At 37.7% G+C, this 9,765-nt stretch overlaps 1 protein-coding gene across 2 annotated transcripts in view; it reads right to left on the reverse strand.

The window, feature by feature from the left end:
• Positions 1–601: 601 nt before the first annotated feature.
• Positions 602–9,765, reverse strand: part of arhgef9a (Cdc42 guanine nucleotide exchange factor (GEF) 9a) — a 27,151-nt gene continuing 17,987 nt past the window's right edge. For both annotated transcript variants that reach the window (XM_081365418.1, XM_081365417.1), the window contains 8 exons: positions 8,172–8,387; positions 7,591–7,770; positions 7,265–7,497; positions 6,952–7,081; positions 5,690–5,821; positions 4,606–4,849; positions 4,330–4,398; positions 602–2,391 (listed from right to left, as the gene is read on the reverse strand). In XM_081365418.1, the coding sequence (XP_081221544.1) occupies positions 2,219–2,391; positions 4,330–4,398; positions 4,606–4,849; positions 5,690–5,821; positions 6,952–7,081; positions 7,265–7,497; positions 7,591–7,770; positions 8,172–8,387 (1,377 nt within the window). In that variant the 3' untranslated portion in view covers positions 602–2,218. The remainder of the gene's footprint in view (positions 2,392–4,329; positions 4,399–4,605; positions 4,850–5,689; positions 5,822–6,951; positions 7,082–7,264; positions 7,498–7,590; positions 7,771–8,171; positions 8,388–9,765) is intronic.

Genomic DNA, 9,765 nt, shown 5'->3' on the forward strand with positions numbered 1-9,765 from the left:
CCGTGTCACATGATCCTTCAGAAATCATTCTAATATGCTGATTCGGTGCTCAAGAAACATTTTGTAACAATATTATCAATGCTGAAAGCGGTTTTGCCGCTTAATATTTTTGTTGGGGCCATTGTTGGATAGGAATCACATTATAACATCCTTGTGTCCTTGCTCAATAAAAGTTAATTTCTTTCAAAAACAAAATATATCAAATCTTAATCACCCCAAACCTTTGAACGGTATTGGATATCTATTTTGAATCAGTTTAATACTAATGATAAATACTTGTGGTATTTATATAATTAATATAAAAAACCTATATAATTCCATAATTTCCTTGGGAATTCATTTGACCCATTTATGTTGTCATTATTTTGTAATACCCTCACTATAACATTCTTTTTTAAATGAAACCAGCATCACTGTTTAGCAAATATACGAAATCAAATAAAACCAGACGAAGCATGTATTCAGTTCAACTCTGTTTTCTCCATAATTAAGTTTATTATGAAATAATGATATAATGTTCTTATTTCAATCATATCACCGAATCAAAAATATTAAACTGTTATTTTCCTTTGTAACATAATAATAGTTTCATGTGGCACTTAGTACACATGTGTGACATATTTCTTCCATACTGTCCTCTTACATTTTTTTATGCCCTAAAAAGGTCTTTAACACTCCAGCAGAAGCTCTAAAATATAGAAAGAGGATCAAGATGGAAAAAAAGAAAAATCACACTATAATAGAATAAATAATGTTTTATAGCAATACTTTAAATATTGTGATTGGACTAAATACTATCCTTTGAAGTTATCAGACAAAACCCGAATATACCATAAATTAAATTTCGCACAAGTCCCTTTAATTTGGGAAAAAATAAATATATATATATACTGTATATATAGAGAGAGAACCAAAAACAACCCAAAAAAAAAGAAAAAAAAAAGGAAAAACTGAAACTCTATGTCATGCTAATCCTAGCAGCGATAACCAAATTTCACTGACTTAATTTTCGCCTGAGAAGTCACATGGCGGGGTACCAGCTCATGGGGTTGGCATTCGCACATGCCAATGCACCTGTTCGAGGAAAATTTGGCAACCAGACTATTTTGGCACGTTAGACATGAATTGGCACGTCATTACGAGGTTGATCAGCAGGATTAAAGTCGTCCTGGTCTGAGTATCATTCCCTATAAAATGAAGACGGGCTCAGAGGTGGAATTATTACTTTTTAACAACTGATCAGCACTGATGATGGGAGAGAGGAAACAATGATAAAGCCAAGACCGAGAGCTCAGGATAAACAAGGCTCTGACGTAAACACGCTACAGAGGTCCACTGTTCAGAGCAAAACAGTTCCTCCTTCAGGTTTCTCTGGTCTGTAGTTTTCTCAGGGTACCCAAAAGCTCCACCAAACCAAAACGACTTTAAGCTTGATCGATTGTAGGTTTCTCTGAATGTCAAAGTTGTTTCCAGTAGACTGTGATCGAGTGACAAATTTGCAGATCGTGATCCACTGTTCTTTGAGACCCGTACGAATAGAATTACACAAATAAAAATACCTGCAATGAACCGATTCTCATGCAAAACAAACTAAAGAGTGCAGCAGGTTCCATCCAAGGAGAAATTGTCCAGGAATAAAATAAAAAATCTTCAGCTTTGACCAGACTCGAAACTGTTGGAAAAACACGTGATAATGTTGAGTATGAGATCGAGAGATAAAAGAGAGATTGGGTGAGAGAGAATGCCCCGAAAAGTCACAGTGCACGGAGGAACACCAGGGCGGCGCTAGAGAGAAAGAGTCATTACGGTGGTTTAGTGCTTCAAAAAAGTGAAAATTCGCTTTTTGTCGATTTGTGTAGAGAAGAAGAAACCATAGGTGATTTTTCTTATTTCATAATTTAAAACCTCTCTAAAAAGAGAGTGCTGAGGGATAAAATGTGTATGTTTTGTGTGTGTGTGTGTGTGTGTGCGTGAATTTCTTTTCTGTGAATTACAACATGTCGTGTGCAGAATTCAGTGCAGCCGGCCCGGCGAGGTGTCCCCGTAACCCCAGTAAAAGAAATACGCCTGGTAAACCCCAGTAAAGCAAGGTCCGTCCTCTCTCCTGTAGTTTGTGTCGTGTCAGTCCTCCTCAAGTCCCACAGATGTATCTTAAGTAGAATAGTGCTTTTCCAAGTATACAGAGGCCGGTGTATCCAACCCCTGGTAGGTGTGTGTTCTATTTTTTAAAGGGAGCTAACCGACTGAAGTTCTGCCAGAAGGGTGATGTGCTGCGCTTGGGCTCGTATTCATATCCATCCGCCTGCCCGTAGCCGTCAGGGAGGAGGTACTGCCCGGGGTTCATGGGGTCCAAAGGCGGTGGGTACGCTGGGGGGACCGACCGGCCCACACCTGAGAAGATGGGCACATAAAAAAAACAAAAAGCCTGATGCATAAACTCAAGGTTTATCTGTGGTTAAAATGACTTTTATTTGAATTTTGTGTAGATTTATGCTGTATGTAACACCCACAGGCACCATTTACTGCAAGGCAAACAATTATAATTTGCATTGATTTACTTGTATTTTCTCATTGGGACTTTTTCACCATGGTAACAGCAATACAAAAGAATACAGTTTCATTTATTGGAAATGCAAATTGTGTTATGCAAAAAAATAAACCTGTCGATAGCAATATACATGCAAACACAGCTGCTGCCATTTTGCGACAATTGTTTTGTACAATGTAATGGATTATAAGATAACAAACTGGTATGATTTTATCCCCATTTTCTCTTATCCCCATTATTACTTGTGTGGCGAAATGCCATGTAATATGTGGTATGACTGTACCGTATCCCTTAAATGTCCGTCTAGTTTGAACTTGGCTTGCTAGCAACTGCTTTCTTCACGGAAGCTTTGCGTTTAAAGACTTAATAAAATATTTCAACTCAAGACATTTTTCGTGCCAAACTATTTACTTAAGTGGCAAGTAGCCATGGAAAAATTGGGATGTTTCAATAATTCCAAATCAAGGCATGTTTCTGTTTTTAACAAAGTAAGGGATAATGTACTTCCAGCCGGTTGTTATCTTAGAATAAACCCCTTCAGGCTGATGCAAGATTCTGATCACTCTGTCGGGGTTTATTCTGCGATAACAACTGGCTGGATGTACATTATCCCTTACTTTGTTAAAAACAGAAACATGCCTTGAGAGTTTCACTGTGTGATGTAGCCTAATAGAATGCAGTTAGAATTCCCCCAAAATTTAATATATGAAGGCAAAAAATGCGTTTTTCTCTTATATTTCTATATGATATAATTAAGCAATATCACACAACCAAATGATGTATTCTCTGAATATTAGTATGATTACACATTTGATATTGATTTTATACAACAGTTAATACAACAGTCAATAAACAAGTTAATATTGTGTTACATTTTAGGCAGAATATTGCCTTTTTATGCTCTATTTTGCCAACAAAAATAGTTCCAAACAAAGCCGCATCTCCAAGCAACACAGTTTCGTTCCTGAATGAAGCAGCATTTTTGAATGAAACAATGATTCAATATTACATTCACAAAGGCAGTCACTTGCTTCGTTCCTGAATGAATCAGTCATTTGAGCAAATCGAATGATTGAATGATTCAATGACTCACTCATTAAGACAGTGACTTGCCACCACCTACTGTCGGTTTTAGTTTCATGTTTAAAGTATTGCCTAATGAAAAAATATAAAAAATCATATCATAATTCAATATTCAAAATATTATCTTTAAAACATTTATCTCATAGCATTATTTCTGCAATTGAAATTATAGTGTAAACACATCTAAATGCTGTTTAAGATGCAGCTTCAGTGCCGCCACTTCTGCAGATTTTGATGATACTGATTTCATTTGATTGGTAACAGCCCTATAATGTCTCATTTTTCTAATTTAATTTGATTAAATTTATTCGAGCTAAACCAAACCAGCCAAGTGTGAACACACCCTAAGAGGCTAAAACCAGATTCAACATCCAAATTTAACGTCTAATGTTAAAATGTATGTTTTTAATGTAAACTTCTCCCTTTAAATATTTTGGTCAGTTCAAAGATCATTTATACACTTTTATATAATTTATTTGAAAGAATTAGAAGAGCAGTTTCATGTCTATCCTTGTATTGTTCAACTGTTGGAGGTTGACATGGGATTTAGAAAGTAATTATTAATAAATAATGCAATACTTTACTTCAACAATACACTGTTGAAGATGTAATTAGTAGCTAGTTATTAATGACTTTTTTAGAGTAACCTACCCACCACTGAACACAATAATGGTCACGCAGGCTTCAAGATTTCATACCTTTCTGTTTGGTGACTCTCCTAACGGTCAAGGCGGCTTGCCTCTTCTGATACCCAGAGATTTCAAACCCTAAGGCGACAAAATGACAGACAACATTTAGTGTAAAACTTTAACAGCTTTGTGTGAAGAACAGAACAAAGTTTAAATCACTGTGAGAGTGGTGAACTTGTATGGTTACTGTATCGAAAAGCTCAGCCTGAATTTAAAAAAAAGCTAACAGAATACAAATCTGAAACGGCATGAGAATGAATAATGACTAAATGCAAAAGTTCTCACCAATCTTCTCATCTTCCTGGACCATCTTTCTTTCCTCCTGAAACGCCCGAAGCCAACGCATTTTCTCCTCCAGCTTTTTAGGCAAGAACAGATGAATCTCGTCTGTGTCTCTGTTGGCCAGTTTGAAGGCATTCTTCACGCTAACGTTAAAATCATCATCTCGGCCGTCGATTGCGTCAATGACTTCATATCGATCCATTTCAATTCGGCCCTTATAGTAGAGAATATCACGGCGAATGAGATCCTGTGGAAGGCGGAGAGACTTTATTAGTGTGTCTGTAGTCGGTACTGACGATCCAGACAATTGAATGAATTGAATGAAACTAAATATTATATTAAAATAAATGTACATGTAAACTACATGTACATATGCATACAAGGTGGGATAGGATGCGTGTGTCACCTTTCTATTAGAGATCATAGTGATTTGCATTACAAGTCTCCAAACATGTTTGATATAAATAGTAAGACTGCTAATTGGTTGGCTGGTCTGGGTAATCTCATATCAGTCTTGAAAACAGGCGCTGATTGTCTCAGTTTTTGTGTTGCTGAACTGTCTGTGTATGTCATATGGTGCTGGAGAGATGTTTTTTGCACCTTTGTGGAGAGACTAAAAATGGGCCATGTGCTTTGAGCTTGAGGGTGTTTGGAGGACAGTGAAACACAAACGGATTTTACCTTCAGCTCGAATCCAAATCACAAACCCTCAGTTGCGCTACACCACCATAATTTGCTTTTCCATGCCTGTCTTGTTCAATTCTGCATCTTCGCTCTCCGAGTGAAAGTTATAGAGTGCAATGTGCTGAAAACATCATCAGCTGCCTGCTACCTTCCCTCAAAGATTCCTACTCCTCACAAACGAAAAACAGGACTGCAAGAGTCATGCCTGACATTGTTTTTATTTTTTGTCAGTAGTAATCTATCTATTTATCTGTCTATCTATCTATAGGTATCACCTTCTTTTTACCTGTTTTCTACACTTTATTTCCAGACCAATGTGTCCCAGTTAAAGCGGACTCCTACTTCATCATCATCAATTGAACTTAAGAGTGTTATTTGTGCCTTAATCCCCTCTTTCTCTCACCTTCTTGCAGAGGACCATCTGATGATCGAACAGGAAGAAGATTCTGGTTTGGCTGCGCCCGTACGGTTGATATATCCAGGACATCTCCCCGGTGTACACAAGCTCTGAGCTCCTGTCCAGAATATCCTCACCCTGCACACACACAATAACAAATGAATCATTACATCTGACACCACTGAGACTCTGATGTCTTCATGTCTCAGTATGCAGTTCTCCAATCAAATATGATGCCTGTGGTGCAGGTTGCACGTCAGTAACAAACATCAAACATGTGCCATAGATGCCAGATTTCATTAGAAACTGCATAGAAAAAAAGTAAAAAATGTTAAATATACTACTTGTCCAAATAATTAACATTAAATGTTTTTGAACATCTCTGCTCACAAGGCTGCATTTATTTGATCACAAATACAGTAAGAACAGCAATATTTTGAAAAATGATTACAATTTAAAATAGAATTGTTTTAAAATGTAATTTGTTCATGTGATGGCAAAGCTGAATTTTCAGTAGCCATGACTCCAGTCTTCACTGTCACATGATGTCACATGTCTAATATGCTGATATGATGTTTCTTATTATTATCAATGTTTTGCTGCTTAATATATTTTTGTGGAAACTGTAATACACTACCATTCAAAAGTGGAAGTGAAGTGATGTGTAGACAAGTATGGTGTCCCATACTCGGAATTTGTGCTCTTTGAAATTTCACCCATCCAAGTCCACAGCAGTGAGTATTGAACACACACACACACCGTGAACACACAACTGGAGCAGCCATTTTTGCTGCGGTGTCCGGGGAGCGATTGGGGGTTAGGTCCCTTGCTCAAGGGCACCTCAGTTGTGGGTAATGAGAGTGGAAGAGAGAGCTGTTCATTCACTCCCTCCACCTTCATTTCCTGACGGTACTGAGACTCGAACCTGTGACCTTCGGGTTCCAAGTCCGACTCTCTAACCATTAGGTCACAACTGCCCCCCAAAAGTTTGAGATTTAGAAAAAAAAAAAGAAAAAGAAAAGAATACTTTTATTCAGCAAGGTTGCATTAAATTGATCAAAAGATTTCTCTTTCAAAAAATTACAAAAAAATGTGTATCATGGTTTCCAGAAAAATATTAAGAAGCAAAACCTTCAAAACCTACATATACATATATAATAAATAAATAACAATAAACAACCAAATTTTCAGGTTCAACTCCACTATTGCTCTCTTTTATATCTTATATACTGCTAATTAACTTGGTCTGAAAAGCTTTAGCCACACACCTCCCAGTCCAGTACAGAGGCCTGCCATTGGGCGATTTTGTCAATGTTCTCAAGCCTTCGTTTGCGTTCGTTGATTTGCTGAGTGACATTTCTCATTACAGCTAGCGCAGCAGCCACATACCGATAATCACTGGGAGAGAAAGGGAAAAGAATGAGCAAAAGAGAAGAGAAAGAAACGAGGGCTGTCAAAATGATAAGTGGAAAGTAGATATGTCAGTTAAAAATTTGTCATTTACAGTCATATATTTTGTGGACCCGACCGCCATTATCTGCGTGATGCACCGTGTTAGCATATCCATGTTTCTGTGTTTACCTGTGTTCTTGTACTGTGTATTTCAGTAACTCTGCTAGCTGTAGAGGGTATTTGCAGATTTTCTGGACTGGTGTGAGAAGGTAGCCGTCAATGGCGATGTCGATCATCTGCTGGACCAATCGGCACGCTTCAAAGAAGTGCTGGTATCGTGCGTCTCGCATAAGACGTGTGATCTCCATGCAGGCGTCAACGTGGTTGTTACAGTATTCCGAGTAGATCCAGAATCCATCTTGCTGTAAATGAAAATATAAAAATGTTAAATTAAATCAGTTTTCCCCATGACCTATCATGTATATGTCAGTGATTTTCTATGTTGGAATACAGACGTGTTCCAAAAAGCAGGGTCCGATCTCACTGAGATGAGGTTCTTCCGTGTTAAACTGTTTCTCCAGGTCTCTGACAAAGCTTAACTGGAATCTGTAAATGTCTTCGATATTTCCAAATATCACTTTCAGCTGATCGTCGTTAAACATGTCTCTCCTCTTTTTACACTGACGGAGATACCCCTGAAACACATACATAGATTTACACTTCTGTTCAGAAGTCTCTTATTCTCGGTATTTAATCTCAAATACTGTAAAACGGTAATATTGTCAAATAACAGTACAATTCAAAATGACTGTTTTCTATTTTAACACATTTGAACATCATTTATTTCTGTGATGGCAAAGCTGAATTTTTAGCTGTGTCGTCTGTGTCACATGATCCTTCAGAAATCATTCAAATATGATGATTTGGTGCTCAATAAACATTTCTTATGATGTCTCATTAGATTCTCACAAAGGCAAATTATCTGAGCCATGCTATCCACGTAAACTTTCTAATTGTATGCTTTTCCTGTGTTTACATTTTTTAGCTCAATTGTGTTTATGTATATTTCTCCTAGGAGACAGCCAAAGATTGTTACCTCACAGATGTCCTTTAGGTGTTTGATGTAATGTCGTTCTGTGCTCATGATCTCATTGATGACATTGGCCCTCATCTGGTCCCGGTTCTGGGTGGGCTGGCCCAGACACAGGCAGTCGGTGCTGGGGTTCGGACTGGCCTCCGCGTGGCCGTTCTGCACCTCGCTGGAGCTTTCGGCAGCCTCGACCGCAGTGTTTTCCTCCTGATTTACCCATAACTAGAACACACACACATTAAGACAGACATGACTTGATCTTCAAGTCCTATTATCATCAATTAAACTAATCATGATGATTGTGCTCACATTCGATTAGCATTCGGCTCAGAGCATCCAGAGTTAACAGTCTGCATGATTGCTTTCATAGGGTCATTAAAGTGTCTAGATGTTGCTTTAAAAGCTTCAGGGGTTAAAGTTACATTGACATGAAACAAAGAGTCAGATTGCGCCCTCTGGTGGCACCAGTCCAAACTACATTTTACCACATTAGAGGCACTGCAGTAATAAACACTTCACAAAATCTGTTTTCAGCACGACATAAATGAATCTGCATTTGGACCTGTTACACTGCTGCCAAGATACACACACACAAGCCAGAAGATGAAAAGAGAAGGAGGGCAATACAGATGCGCAGTTAGGAGCATGGTGTGTGTGTGTGTGTGCGTGCGTGCGTGTGTGTGTGTTTGAGAGAATCGGATGTAATTTTATTTGCCCTGATTATGTAACTTATCATTTGCTTTCCCAGGTGAGCCAACTGATGTGAACACACATGCGCGGATACACACAAACTCTCTTCTCACACACACACTCAATGAAAACCCATGAATATGCCCACATTTTTATTCCGAGCTAGTAATATTTCTATGTTCTAGTTCTACTAGTTCTACAGAAACCGTTTTAGATTTTAAAGGTGCACATAAGGTGTTTAAAGGGATAAGGACAACTCGAAAATGAAAATTCTGTTATCATATACTCATTGAACTTTTGAACAATATGTAAAATCATGTACACCCACAAGAAGACGACACCAGTCATATCAGCCTAATCAAATCAGCATAAGCAAAAATAATCGCTGACTGTACCTTTAAGACATTATTTTAGTCCCTTTTTTAAAGGAATAGATCTCACAAAAATGAAAATTTGGTTATCATTTACTCACTCTGAAGTAGTTCCAAACCTGTATGACTTTCTTTCTTTTGTGGATGACTAAAGAAGTTTTGAAGGAAGTATTATTCTCTTTTTTCCTTGCATTTACAAAGAATGCTGGCTGGAGTGTTCAAGCTTCAAAAAGCATTTCACAAATGCACAATAAAAGTATCATAAAATTAGCATATGACTTTAATCCAAGTCTTCTGAAGTCATACTGTACAATAGCTCGTGTGACAAACAGACTGACATTTACATTTTCCAATTTGTGAGTGAATCATACAGACCTGTTTTGTGAACCAGATCAACCGATTCAACTCAAAAGAACCAATCGGACATTTCTAAAGAATTTTTTCACAAAAAAATACAGCATACAGGTTTGGAACAAATTTTCATTTTCGGTGAACTGTGCCTTTAAGCCATATTCCTTGTGGAAACTGGTTGGTCCCCA

The sequence above is a fragment of the Scardinius erythrophthalmus genome (genome assembly GCF_964197995.2).
Source record: "Scardinius erythrophthalmus genome assembly, chromosome: 5".
Lineage (NCBI taxonomy): Eukaryota > Metazoa > Chordata > Actinopteri > Cypriniformes > Leuciscidae > Scardinius > Scardinius erythrophthalmus.